Source organism: Amblyomma mixtum, chromosome 4 (assembly GCF_055824585.1).
Source record: "Amblyomma mixtum isolate Tamu chromosome 4, ASM5582458v1, whole genome shotgun sequence".
NCBI classification, from domain to species: domain Eukaryota; kingdom Metazoa; phylum Arthropoda; class Arachnida; order Ixodida; family Ixodidae; genus Amblyomma; species Amblyomma mixtum.
Genome location: NC_143015.1, coordinates 76,308,956 through 76,322,896, shown reverse-complemented (window position 1 = coordinate 76,322,896; position 13,941 = coordinate 76,308,956). Strand labels below are relative to the sequence as shown.

At 47.3% G+C, this 13,941-nt stretch overlaps 1 protein-coding gene across 1 annotated transcript; it reads right to left on the bottom strand.

Moving 5' to 3' along the window:
* Positions 1–6,359: 6,359 nt before the first annotated feature.
* On the bottom strand, positions 6,360–10,656 carry LOC149347099 (uncharacterized). The gene is made up of 3 exons (XM_089585492.1): positions 10,521–10,656; positions 7,982–8,187; positions 6,360–6,617 (listed from the first exon to the last, which is right to left on the bottom strand). Exons 1-3 carry the CDS (start codon positions 10,654–10,656, stop codon positions 6,360–6,362), a joined length of 600 nt encoding a protein of 199 aa, XP_089441618.1.
* Positions 10,657–13,941: the final 3,285 nt, after the last annotated feature.

Genomic DNA, 13,941 nt, shown 5'->3' with positions numbered 1-13,941 from the left:
TGCTGGTCGAAGGGCGTCTGGAGCGGTCGTCTTCCTCCACTCTTTCCTTACCTTCTTTGAAAAGCTGGTGCCACTCAAAAAACACCTGATCTACTCATGGAAGCGTCACCGTAGGCCTCCTTAATCATGTTGTGAGTCTCTTTGTCCGTTTTACCAAGATTTACTCAAAATTTGATCGCGCATCGCTGATCCAGTAAACGCTCGACGATTCTGCGTGACGAGACGTTTCGACAGGGGTTCACAGTACAAGCGACCTCCTCTCTTCAATGGCCGAGAGCCGACTGCCGATTTTCCCCAGCATTCCCAATATCCCCCTTCAACGATCGTGCACGCGCAGACCACCTTTCGTCCGCCCGTGCGCCCAGGAAAAAACCAGTCCTACTACTTTCAGAACAGACCCTGTATTTAAGCGCTCTTGGTGTTTTGTATGTGCTTGCAATTTTCACTAGTTAGGGTTCGGAACATTGCTGGCAACGTGCAAGGCAAGAACGCCACCCCGATCAGAAACACGGGGCTCGCCAGAACCACGAGGTTTGGGCCGGCGGAGAGCAGCAACGACTTCTAGTGGAGGACCCGGAGTTGGAGGCTGATCAAGGTGATTCGGGAAAAGGGGGTGGGCGTTGGATGTTTCTTTTTTTTTCAGACGTAATTCGGGAATTTTCTATTGTGATCCTTTTCTTTGCTGAAGAAAGAAAATCCGGTGGCTCACTGACCACTGTGAACCCTAATTACGGAGGTTTCTTCGGCTCACGGCTGAAGCCCTTTTACACCATATTTATTACATAAATGGCGCCACAGTCCTTTATGTTCCTTCACGGCTGTACTTGCCGCGCTCAATAAAAACTGTCCTCGACGACGCGCACGGTAGTGTGCCGAATGTTTGTGTTTTTTTTCTGTGGAAACGCGACATCTATGCCACACTAGACTAAAAAACTAAAAAATGCATTTTAATTCTCGCGTCTCGGTTATAAGTTACACAGCACTCATCATACCTGCTAAAGACGAAAAAAAAATACTTGTCTAGAATACACTGTGTCCGTTCCAGACTCACAGCAAAGCAAATTTTATTGGGTGGTACGTGGAATAGGCCTTGCTCGCCGCAGGGGGGGAAAGGCCTTCAGAGAGGCCCTGCGGTGATACGAGGCGGGCACGGATAGGTGGCGGCGTTTCTTCAACTTTGCAACACGCCTGCACACCCGGGTAGCTTTACTCGGCCGCCTCTTTGGGCGCGCTTTATGACGACATTGCACCAGCAGTCGTTCCAGGACGCATGTCGCAGATGCCAGCAGCAGACCCAGGAACCACATCCAGAAAGACGCCTTGCAGTTAGCAAGGGTCAGAGTAAGCGTAGGCTCCGGTGCCGGCACAAGGTCGGCGTGAAAGTATTTCTTCCTCAAGTAGTCGATCAGGCCATGGTACCACAGCTGGAGGATCCTGTAAAAACGGAACAAGAGGGCACACAGATTTTTAGGATGAACCCATGAGTGGCTGTGCAGCTTCATCATGTCTGTGTCGCCGCGACCTGCGGCTCATGCCATGTGCAGACCTGACAGTCGATGCGAGAACAAGTGACTTGATAAGAAACGGCACTACCTTTCTCCTCACCAATTTCACATATTCACACTAGTGTGCGAATATGTGTTATTACTCTACTGGGAGAACGTACCGTACCCACTGGACCGAGGCTATCAAAGGCACTCAGGAAAACATGCTGTCCTTAACCCTCTATCGGATAGATTTTTTTAAATGGTACGCAAATGGGTGTTTAGTACGAGTGCATTGATCTGTTGACAAATAAAAAAAACCTTCGTACGAGCCTTACCCACATCAAACCGGACACAGAGGGCTAGGACACACCAGTTGTACTCATCACGGGCCAGATATGACAGTCGGCTTATGACGAGCTAGCCTTGTCCAACTATGTTTTATTAGTATATTATAACAATTCCTTCTCCAATCAATGCCATTTTTTTCATTTCTCATATTTCGTCATTTGCTAAAGTGACGTCACGCCTTGGCTTCAGCCAATATCAAGGGGAAACGTAGGGCGCTGGCTCGTCGATGGTGCATCTGGAGGCGAGAGGCTCCACGGTTGGTCTGGGGGCTTCACTTCAACGGACATCAGATTCCCGTAGGTACACAGCAACACTGATTCGCACTAAAAGATATGGGCTAGACTCCGGTCTTCAACATGGCATTCATGGAGCAGCTTTAGGAAGTCATGCACGCTTCGGGGCGGAGGTGTGGCATACGTGGATGTTTCGCTGAAATACTACGGCCGTTTCCTTTTATTAAGGCTATAGCGTTGGCTTGTGCCGCAGAAAATCGGGCGTCCCCGTCGGCGTTGCTGACTGTCAACGAAAAATCGACAAAAAAATACCGGGAAGCAAGCTATGAGGCAGGTGGGCCATCAAGGTCACGCAACCTTGCTACGTCCTGACAGACTACCCACTGGATTGTGGGCAAACTGAACTCCGTGGTGGGTGGCAGTTAAATTAAGGATTGGTTTCCTCAGGAAGAGCAACCTGGGTCTCGCAAGTCGCACCGCTGGCAACGCCTGCCACCGCAGGACAGTGGCGCATCGCTTAACCGCCGCACCACTGCGCCAGGAGTGAATGTTAAGTAGAGGGTGACCAATTCCGCAAATATGGGCATTAACCCACTAAAGCTATCGCGTCATACCATTAAAGCGGCCGCTTAGGTGTGCCCTGATATTGTTTATCTATTTCTCCCCAGACATTTGTTTCTCTAAAGAATTGTTTGTCTATTTCTCTCTAGAGATTTGTTTCTCTAAAGAATTGTTTATATATTTCTCTCTGGATCACCGTGCACTGCCACATCGCTTAACCGCTGCACCGCACAGGCAGGAATGGTATGAGGGCTCCAAGTAGAGAATTACCAATTCCACATATACGGGCATTAACGAAATAAAACTATTGTGTCATATCATTAAGGCGGCCGCTTAATAGTGCCCTCCAATTGTTTATGCATCTATTTCTATCTGGAGATTTTGTTGAAATAGTGTTAACTTTTGGCAGAGAATATGGCCCAGAAACTTTCATCCCTTAACTGTTCCAGCTTGCAGGCTCGCAGTATCTCCAACACTGCCCTGTCGCACAGTTTTCATGGAGAAATATTTCTATATGTCAAATCTACTCCACTGTTTCGCGCAATGTCCAAAATTTCTGAAGGGAAAATGCATGAGGTACCAATGCTGGGTTATTATTCAAGTCTCCCAACTGTACGTGTCAATTCAGCGGTAAGTACGGTTGCAGCGCTTTCCAGTCTTGTGTGCTGCCTTGCTACTCAAGATGGCAAAAATTACTGCCGCTCTTGCCGTCGTGTACGGCTATCGATCAGCACCGGTCGGTTAGCGAACTGATCATCACAGTGATGACATCACGCACCCCTGCCACTGCCAATTAACTTCCACCGACCGAACGTAAGTAGCGGCAGTAGCGAAGGATTGTTTAAGTGGATTCTTGACTGAGGGGAAGTACATGGTCTGTGCTGGGGTATAGGGTTAGAATTCGATTTCTCACTTCGCTTTGCACAGGGCAACTCCCATGCACAGTTGCCAAAAGGTCACTGTGACTGAGCCGGTACCTTCTGAAAAATGTTTACAGCTGTGCACATTTTTTCTGCGGAATCGGCCGTGTGGACGTGACAGTGGTGACAGCGACTACAACGCGAAATTTGACTAATACCGCAAGTGCTACAGTATTTCCAAGTGAATAAGTAAACTCAACGATGCCTGTGATAATTAGCGACGCGTTCAGGTACGGACACACTGGCGGCAAAACGGGCGCGGCACGCCGCCGGCGGCAAGGCGGTTGCCGCGAAACCTGCCGCGGCGGCGGGTTGATGTGCCGCGCAGTAGGGTGCCTCGATGCGCGCGCGCTCCGCTGAGGGTGAAGACAACTGCGTCGTCTGCTACGGCAGCCGCCATTGCCATGCCCACTTCAAAGGCGCGGGGCGTGCGCCAACAGGTTTTGTGCACTTGGCGCTCTGCAAAAGCGCGCTTGTCTTCGCGACCAAAAGAAAACACAACTGCGTTTCGCACCTTTTCTAATGAAGTGTCAACAGAATAGGCTTGTAAGAGACAACTGTCCAAATATTTTAAGATTTGGACGGTCATTTCTCCCAGCACACGGCGACTCGGGTGATAGATTGGAAGGAGTTCATAGAGCGCACTAGGAACTTAACTGCAGGACTAAAATAAATTAATAACAACAGCAATACCATAAGCAGGTAGATTGCATTTAATCACTCAATTGTGTAACTAATTAAGAACGCTTCAATCGCTTTATTCACATTTATTGGCAACCTCAGTACTAGAATGACGATTTTTTGTAGAAGAAAAAAGATTAATGCGTTTTACGTACCTTGTCCTAAGAAATAAAAGCCAGCGCATTCGCCACACGTACGCGAACCAAATATCGCAGTACCTGGGCCACGCATGCATACATTGTGCACTGAAAGCCCCAGATATCTCCAGGTATTTTTATACGCGTGTAGTCGGCCATTCGAACTTGGCGGGACCACTGTATATTGGTCAAATGATGAGGAAAGTTATTAGTCGCAGTGAAAATAAATCCGTTTATACTCGAATGGAATCGAAATTTTGGTGTCACTGATGGGTCAAACTAATGAGAGTCGACTGCATTAGTATAATTGAACGCACACTGAAGACAGTGTTTTAAAGACAAAGTAACAATATATTGCCGCGATCAGAGGTTAGTTGAAACGAAACAATCATTAATAGTGTTTATGACCATGAAAAATGTTTATTTGCCCTGAAAAAAATATTTCAGGGTACTTTGAAGGCATTTTGTGCACAATCATCATTGTCTTCAAAACCTGAAGCCAATGCAAACCAAACAATGCAATTTAGGATACTTATTAGGTGTAAAAATAGTAATTCTGTTAATGCTAGCAGAATGGCTGCACTTTAGTGTAGATAGCAACTTAGGTTAAATTAACTCCTGCACACAATTGCTTGCGTGACCATTGAGACGAGCTTTCTGAAGGTGTCGGAGGAAGATGCGCAGTCTCAATCTTGCGTACCTGTCGGTCAGCGTTTTCCAGATTTCTTCGTCATGGCTTGCGCAGAGCTTCAAGCGCGGTCGGTATGCTTGCATGCAGCAAACCTTTCCTAGGTGTGCTGTAAGTGAGCGGAGAGGTGACTTCATTGTCACTAGTTTGCCTGTGCACCATGAGTTTATTCCAACAAAGTGCTCCTCGTTGATTTTGAGCATGTGCATCACGTCATTACTGGGATAAATTAGGTTGTCACCCCCTGACACATATTCCTTCAGAGCAGTCATAGGCGCATGTTCATCACTAGCACATCCCAGTAGGGCATTCTTGCATTACTGCCAGCTGACAAACGGTAAGATTCCTTTAAAAATGAAGCCTCCTATGCAGTGCAGAATGCTGCACTCTCTAGTGGACAGTTCTTCAATGAACAGAATTTCTGAGTCATTTATCTCATCAGCTTCTGCTTCTGTCCTTTGTTTCTTTGCCTGGGAGAGAAGGTCTACCAGATATTCGCGGTCATCGAGATCGTAGCTCGTCGTCCGTGGGGTAAATAAAAACTGGCCCACGCTCACAAGCCTCAGAGCGCATTTCATGCCATACGCACTGGGTACAGGTTTTCTCAGACCAACCACCGAAAAGAGGTTCTCGAGACAATCTTGTAAGAGTCTGCTGGTAAGAAAAAAATCGCACTCCTCATTTCCCAGCACCACTTCTTGGAGGTGGTGGTGCACTGTGGCATACAACAACCAGGCATTTTTCGATATGCGCCCGGTCAGAACCAAGAGAAAAGTCGACAAAGCGAACGCACGTGTTACGGCCGCCGTGCCGCCCCGAGAAAGGGCATGAAGATGGCCGCCGGTGGACTGTCACGGCCGGTGAGGCGGCACTCGCCCTCTCAAAGGGTGACTTCACCCTAGAGAGGGCGCGCGCGCATCGAGGCACCCTACCGCGCAGCGAATGGGTCGAGGAGCCATTTTCGGCGGTTTGCCGCGGGCCGCGGAGCGGGGAGACCAATGAGGGGCGCCCGGCTTTGTCACGTGGGGAGCGTCTGTGTCGCCACCTCTTGGCTCCTGCTAAAGGCCAGCGGTGGCCGGTGCCACGCGCGCTCCTGCAGAATCGCGGACCTCGACCGGTTTGTCACGAAGGGAGCTTTGTGCACGGCGGCGACTCTGCCGCTCAGTGTGGCCGTCCCTTTCGCGGCGGGGGTGGCGCCGCCAGCGGCATGCCGCGCGTTTTGCCGCTAGTGTGTTCGTATCTTTTAATCTCCAAGATCAGCGCCCATTCTAAGCCTGCTATTTCAGATGGACCGTAGCGGAATCTTACTTGCGGTCGAATAGCGGCAGCAGCGGACTCCCCTTGGCCACGGCCATGCACCACCGGGAGACGGCCATCGAGGTGCCGGCTACGGAGACGCCGTGCAACCGGGCCTCTCGGATCCGTGCTCCGCCGAACGCCGCCTCGGCCACCCAGGCGGCACGGCGCCGCTGCACCTCCACCAACAGGTCGTCCACCGGGGTGCTCGCCTGGACCACGTGCACCTGGCGCCGGCGCCACAGCGACGCGTACGCGGGTTGCCTCTGCGCCGAGAGGGGTAGGTAAAGCGCGGGGACGGTACACAGCCCTGTGCGCCGCCATCACGTGTGCAACATTTTCTGACAAAAATTTTGAAAATTGGAAAATTCTAAGATACTGTTATGGAAACATTGAAGGCAATAGTCCATTCTTCTGATGTGTAGCAAACTCTTTCTTTTAAAGTGTTTGCGCCGAACGCATCGAACAGTTAAAATTGCCATTGAAAAGCAATGGGGGACGTTCTTGACTATAGCAAAAACGTTCATAGAAAAAAAAATGCAAGACTGCCGTCCGATGACCTGCGGAAATATTCACTGGTTTAGTGAAATCTAACACTATATGAAAAATTGCGTTCATAAAAGGTTTCCCGCTGAAAAATGCTTCTGTCCGGGATTGTTGGGTATGTGATACTGCTTAGAATGCTTGTACGAATAGAAGCGCTAAATCAACGGCCCACTGCGTAGATTCAAAAGTGTCTAAGTACGTTTTATCGTTTAAAAGGCGCCAGCGGTATGCATCTCTCGCATGCATGAAGTGGCAAAACTGCAAATCATTCTAGGAATTGAATGGAATCAGTTTCTAGCGCTATGGCCACTGCTTTTGGAAACAAAGTAGGTACGCAGTAAGAACACCTCGAATGTGGTGCATATCCGTAACTGAGTATTTAGGGCGTATAAGACAGCCTGCATTAGAATTCAGAATTGCTTCAAGAAGTACTAGAAGGCAGATGAGTTATACAGAGGGCTGAAAATCTTAACAATTTTTCAGATTTTCTTTCTTGCGTTGAACTTGAACTCGCCGATCGTACACTCGCGCTTGTAAACACGCAAAAAACAGTAAGGAGGCCTTTTTTTCCGAACATTGAAAGCGCGGGAAATGGTATGTGTAATCGTTCGATTTTAGATTTATATGCCATATTTATATGCTACATAGGTGCACAGTTTCCGTTTGCCGGCACTTGAAGCAAGTAGGGTACATGTGTCCCACAGGCCTACAAAGGAGGAGAATATTTCTGTGCTTCTACGCGCCGTGATCCTAAACGGACATTGAGGATGAATTGACGTTGGTTTGTATTCATAGATTACCGTAGGCTAAGGACAAATGCCTGTTTAATGAAAATGGAGCATTTTTGATCCAGAAAGGATGGGAAAATGCTATGGCGTTGCGAAAACGTACTGCAATCGGGTGTCCGTATGAATTTTTTTTGTTCTTGGTGCTGAATAGTTGGTACCCAAAACCCTTATTGCTCATTAAAGAAGTTACTGAGTTGTTCTCAGGAGTGTTAGAAACCCCCAACCCAATTTTCTCTCTTTTTTGCGCACACTACAATGAGAAATGTGCATCACTCAGGTAAGTGGGCACAGCTCACCACCGTTTCGTAAGGGAGCGAGCCGTTCTTGACGAGCACAACTGTGTGCGGGCGGCGAAGTACAAGCTCGTCCAAAGAGGAGACGGGTTCTTCCAGGGTAGGCAGGTAGAAGGCGGTCAGGCGGCCGCAGTACACGGTGCTGAGTACGAGGCACACCACGTACCAACAGCCCAGCAAAGGCCTCGGTCCTCCCTTCGTAGAGGAGTCTGCATGGGTTAGTGCGGTCGGCTATGGTGTGACGGAGCTGCTAGATTCATTTCCGGCCTTTGTACCATCGTGAGCAAAAGGTCACAGGTTACAGGTGTGAGGAAAACTAATTTCTCCGCCGTCATGCAATTGCGACTGTGAAACACTTGTAAACGTGATGCGACATGCACCCTCCTCACACTCGAACACCACGTGGCTGTGCAGCAAGATAAATAAATCAGAAGGAAATGCTTTAATGTGTTATCATTAAAAGCCCCACTATGGCGTGCCCGTCGTCGTGGTGTTGTTGGCAGACGCGGCCAAAGAATGACTGAGCACGCTTAGGCGTTTGAAAATTTCTCACGCGTTCCGCAGGGAAGATGTGGTTTGCTAGGCACATAAGGAAGCGAATTAGCGGCATGTGCTAATATATGTATAAAGTACTTCTTAATTTTTGCTAGGTAAGGCATTACAGGAGTTTGGTTGCTGAAGCGTGCTCCATAATAATGTGGCCGGGACTGTACACTTGCCCCCTGCCAAGACTCGCGGGTGACAAAGTGAGGAGAGGGAAATCCCCATCTCCATTTGCAGAGGAGATGAAGGAGAAGCCGAAAAGTCGCTCCCAGAGGATGAACCTAACAAAACACTTTTGTAAAAATGATCAGGAATAATAGTGACCAAAAATGACATAGCAAAAAATAGAATGACTGAGAATGACTCAGAAAAAATTGAAATGCCAAAGCAGGACCGAGAAAAACTGAAAATTATTACGAATGACTTAGCAAGCAGCATAGCAAAAGATAAGATGAACAGATGCAATTAAAAGAACGGAGCAGACCTAGTGCAAATGCACTGTCGTCACGTACTGATATTAAGGGTCCCCATTATTTCTCCAATACCCCATCCTCTAAACTTTTGTACGTGATTGCCCATTTCACGGAAGAAATTTCAGGTTACGCGGTAAAAAAAAATGCTATGGAAAGTTTCCTAAAATTCTCTAAAGGCCAGGTCGACTTATTGGCAACTCTTGGAGCGGATGGATAGGGGTGGAGATGTGGGGAGCGCTTTACTATTAGCAGAATGCACTTCTTGAGCTTCCTTCATCGGAAAAGTGAAGGGAATTCCTGGTGAAAATCTGCCTCAGTTCAACTGAATTATGGAACTATTCTCTGCGAGCTCCAGTTGGAATCAAGTAGAATCAACCGCATTGTGCCTTAAACCAGTTGGACCAGAAAATGTTTTTACCAGGAATTGAATTTTTTGCACTAAAAATTTCTCACCCAGGAATTGCGGTGGTATTAGTTCAAGTGGTGTACGTTACGGTAAAAATATCCGAAATTTTTTTTGTGCGATCTTTTGTGCAGGGCACCACGAAAACTGCTGCAGCATTGCAAGTGAATTTTAAGTTGTCGCAACACATTCTTTAACATGCACTGTCGCTCTAGTAGTGTGTCCTAAAGTCGGTCTCCAGAATTCTTTCGAGGTTCATGACACAACATCTGCCGTGTTTGACCATACGTTAAACGACACTCATGCTTTCCAAAAGTAATAATTAGGTAAAACAAGCTGCTTCAAGCGCAGATGCGATATGTTCACAATAGGTGTTAACATCGCCGTCGTGTTATGGAACAAAATTCATTAATATAGATCAAGTGTATCCGTCATGCAGCTTTCAATGTTGAAACATTTATGTTCAACACCATGTCGTAAAGTGTCACTTCTAGGCGAACTGCGCCGGCATCAAGCTGCCACAAATGATTCACCTTTCTTGCACAGATCGTTTCCAGGCAAGCACTGAATGCTTCCAATTCCACGCATTGGAAGCAGAGAATGTTTTTCAAACTTTGTGGGTAAAAGCGTTGGAGCACCACTTCAGAACAACACTATCAAACTAATATTTAGGAATTTTCGAAAAACATAAGGTTGTTTCGTAATCGACCATCAAAGACGGGTTGACATCCATTCTGCAGCGGTCACTGCCCTGTACGCTAAAGAAGACGAAGAGGGATATAACGGTTATTACAACGCCAGTCCCCCAACGTGGGTATGCGCCATTAATCCTGAGAGCGTCATCATCAGTACTACGTGGATTACAATGATTAGTACCTGAAAAAAACAAGCGCTAATCCTTGAGAATAGCTGAAAAGGAAATACCAGCCGTGGTTTGCCCCATCGACAGCGTTCATCGCGACCACTGGATGTGGCGGCTGGTCCCATTTGGCCCGTTTTCAATCCAACCCTGTACTGGCGTTTACGAGCTGCAAAAACCAGTAGTTACTTCTATACTGCTATGCTGTTCACCCTGTGCCCATGCAATTAGTTAAAAAGAAAGAAAGCTATACATTCGTCGCACCTTGTCTGAGTAGCGATTGCAGGACCAGCGTGGCAATGGCAATCACTCTGCTTCCGCGCTTGGGATGGCTGTGGACGCCTGTGAGAAACGCCCGGGCCACGTTGAAGCCGAGAAGAAACGCTCCAACCAGGACCATAGCGGCGAATGTGAGCATCCAGACCTGCAGTGAAGGCGTACTGGGTGAGCAACATGAAGTTCTGCGTCGAGGAGCACCCTTAACCACATTTTTGCCCATCACAAGAAATGACTTGGGAAATGTAGAGCAAATGAACAGCGCGAAATGAACAAGCACTGGAACTCGGCACCAGACTTGAGCTCTCACTGCCAACTTAGGTTTATTTCAGAGGAAAATATAGATATAATAAGTTGCAGTTTGACAATGCGCTGCCATCGCCGACTTCGGCGGAGCCACGTCGATAAATAAAAGATTATGAAGTTAAAACGAATAAATAAAAGTTTCAAAGTAGTGAGCCGCGAACACCAGCAAGGAGAAGAAAAAGCAGTTAAAACTAGTAAAATATTAGAAGTAGAAAGGCAACATGACGAGAAAGCCAGGGCTAAAATAGAAGTATAAAATGAGCAAGAGAACACCAAGGATTAAAAAAATTTGTTGCAGAGAGAACGATGCACAAAGATAGGACGCTAGCGACGGAACTCTCTGCGCGTGCTAAGCCGCGCCCAGTATTCCAGCTCTTCCTTGTACTGTATAAAAACAAGGACTGCGCAGAAAAAGGACAGGACAAGAGAGAAAAAGCATAATAGAGAAGAAGCATAGAGAGAAGAAGCCAGAAAAACGTAATCGTAATCGAAAAAATTAAACTTATTGCTTTGGTGTAGTAAACCAGTTCTTAGTCTGTGCTCGTCCTGTGCTCTTCTCCTCTCTTGTCCCGCCCTTTTTTTTTGCGCAGTTCTTATTTTTATAATGTCGTCCCAACTATCCCCTCACAGCAGTCTTCTAGATTCTTTCAGCAAAGGAATAGGGGATTCACTTATATACTGCTCATTTGAACGACGCATTTTTAGGGCTTTGAGTAATCTCCCTGGTCCCATGCGTCTCTCTCTAGGATTCCAGATATCTCAGAGAGTGATTGCGTACGTCTTAAAACGTGGAATCTTAATCTCGGAAGTTATCTCGGTAAGATTTCGCTACCTGCACCTGCATTTTTTGAGTACACATACCGCCAAGCCATAGCAGCCCTTGAGGTATGAAAACCGCTTCTCTCTCGTACTTTGCCCGTACGAAGCTTTTACGGCCAGGTATATTCGGCCAGTGCTGTCGTAAAACTGTTCAAACATTTTGCGAGCCCTTGTATGAAGACAGCTTGTGCAAAATAGAAAACGTCTTCTAGCTAGAAAGCACCCCTCAAATTTCGACATGTCATTAGCATGGAGCGTGATCAAGAAACGTGGACGTTCAAATTCGGCCGAAGGTGAAGAGAATGGCCGGAACAAAATCTTTCTGTTGCCCGCCTGCATTAAATAAGTAATTACCTGAAAAAAAGCAGGTGGCACGCAGAGGTGGAAGCGGTTTCTTCGGCACCTCGCACACGTTGCTCTCATCGAAAGAGAACAAACAAGTTCCACAAGTCTTTGAGCAGAGGCATTGCAATCAATAAGTTTTTTGTGCTACTTTTAGAATTATATAAAGACGTGCATTGGTCAGACTGGGAGATGCTTTAATGTCAGAACTAAAGAGTACGAAAACAATATCGGCAACACTGCAGTTTCTGGGAATATCAGCAAACACTATAAGTAATATGCAATACTAACGACCGCAATCTGAGGGAGCTTGTAAAGAACCCCAGGTGGTCGAAATTTCGAGAGCCCTCTACTACGGCGTCCCTCATACTCTGAGGTTCTTTGGGACGTTAATCTCCCACAAACCACCAACCACATTATCAGGAAAGAATGTCATGAATAAACCAGGGTGTTTATCGAGACTCGGAAATTCGTCGTCAGCAGGTTTCTGCAAGCCCGCAATCTCTTTTTAAGAAAGAGTTTGGATTCTTGACCATGCATAAAAATGCACTGGCCATGCACTGAGCATAAAAATCGATTTTGGTCACTTGTTTCGGGTACTCAAACGTCATTCACGTTCCGATTTTATTCAAGTACTTATATCCTTAAATGCCCTATTCGGCTCTCCGTCTTGTAATCACCAATGCTTTGTAGGTTGTTTTGTGATTTGTATTTTAGCCCCACCAAATTTCAGCACGTTTCCGTTGTTCGTTCTATTATTTACGGTTTTTTACTGTTTCGTCCCGAGAGGGACCTTTACACCTCTAACTTTTCAATTTGTATTGGTTCAAAATCCTCTCTGCTTTATTTATTAAAATGTCTTCGCTGAAATCCGGCCACTGCGCATTTTTTTTTCTCGAAGCACTGCCCATTTTTTGGACTATGTATGCACAGGGGCGTCTGTAGCCTCTTTTTCTTAACATCAAGGCACAAGCGGGATGAAAAAAAAATTCAGAAGGCACTTTGGCTCTCTAAAGTGCTGCAAGGCGAAAGCCTTTCCTGACGCACTGTTTGGAATGGACCTTTTTCATGGTGGCCCTCTGCTCATACGCACGCAATGCATTGCGGGAAGCGCGCGACCGCCATGTTTTTTGGTGGTTCGTCGGCCAGTTGAGCGGCCGGTTGCGTTGCTCGGTCGGCACTTCGCTGCTGCGTAGTTGTCGTCAACTCTGCGCTTTGCGTTCCTGCTGAAATCGCTGGCGAGATGCCTCAGCGATGCGCCGCCATGAGATGCTTTAATTTTAGCAGAAAACGAGGAAATGTAAGATTTTTTAAGTTCCCAGTGGCATCACTGCATGCAGCAAAAGGGCAAGTGGGTGCAGGCAATGTGCCATGTGAATGTTGATTTAGCTGCGAGGCAGCATGCTCGCGTCTCTGCAGCGATCACTTTGCGACAGGCGCACGCACATTTTCTTCTTGTATTCAGTTTTCTAAGAAGCTGTAGCGTGAAACACGGGGTGTGACGCCTCTGTTGTCCGTTTGCTAGTATAGCAGGAGTGGCTGCACAAAAGAATAAGCGGTAACTGCACGGGTCTGTCAATTACTCCCCGTGGATTATATTAACTTCAGTAGAACTTGTCGAGCTAGTTGGTTTATATAGACGCTAAGAACTGCGGGAACGAGACGCGGACAGCGAAGAGACAAAGACTGAGTGTTTGTGTGCGTCTTTGCCTTTTCGCCGTCCTTGACTCGTTCGCGCAGTTCTTTCTTTGCCGTATGCGGATAGAAGGGAGCCTAAAAGATAGGGTGAAAGGTAAAAGGAATGTAGTACGCCTGCGGGAATGTGCTCGCGCCGTGGCACGGCCGGCCTCGAGGGGAGCGCACGGCCGCGGCCAACAGTGTTCGCCGAAACGACGGCGATGTTTCCAGAACGCCGGGTACCTTCCTCAGGAGCAACTTCCCT

Coding starts and splice junctions, on each gene's coding strand:
- LOC149347099 (XM_089585492.1), bottom strand. CDS start 10,656: ATGGTCCTGGTTGGAGCGTTTCTTCTCGGCTTCAACGTGGCCCGGGCG. Junction 8,188..10,520: donor GCAATCGCTACTCAGACAAG/GTGCGACGAATG, acceptor TAACCCATGCAG/ACTCCTCTACGAAGGGAGGA. Junction 6,618..7,981: donor CGCTCCCTTACGAAACGGTG/GTGAGCTGTGCC, acceptor CTCTCGGCGCAG/AGGCAACCCGCGTACGCGTC.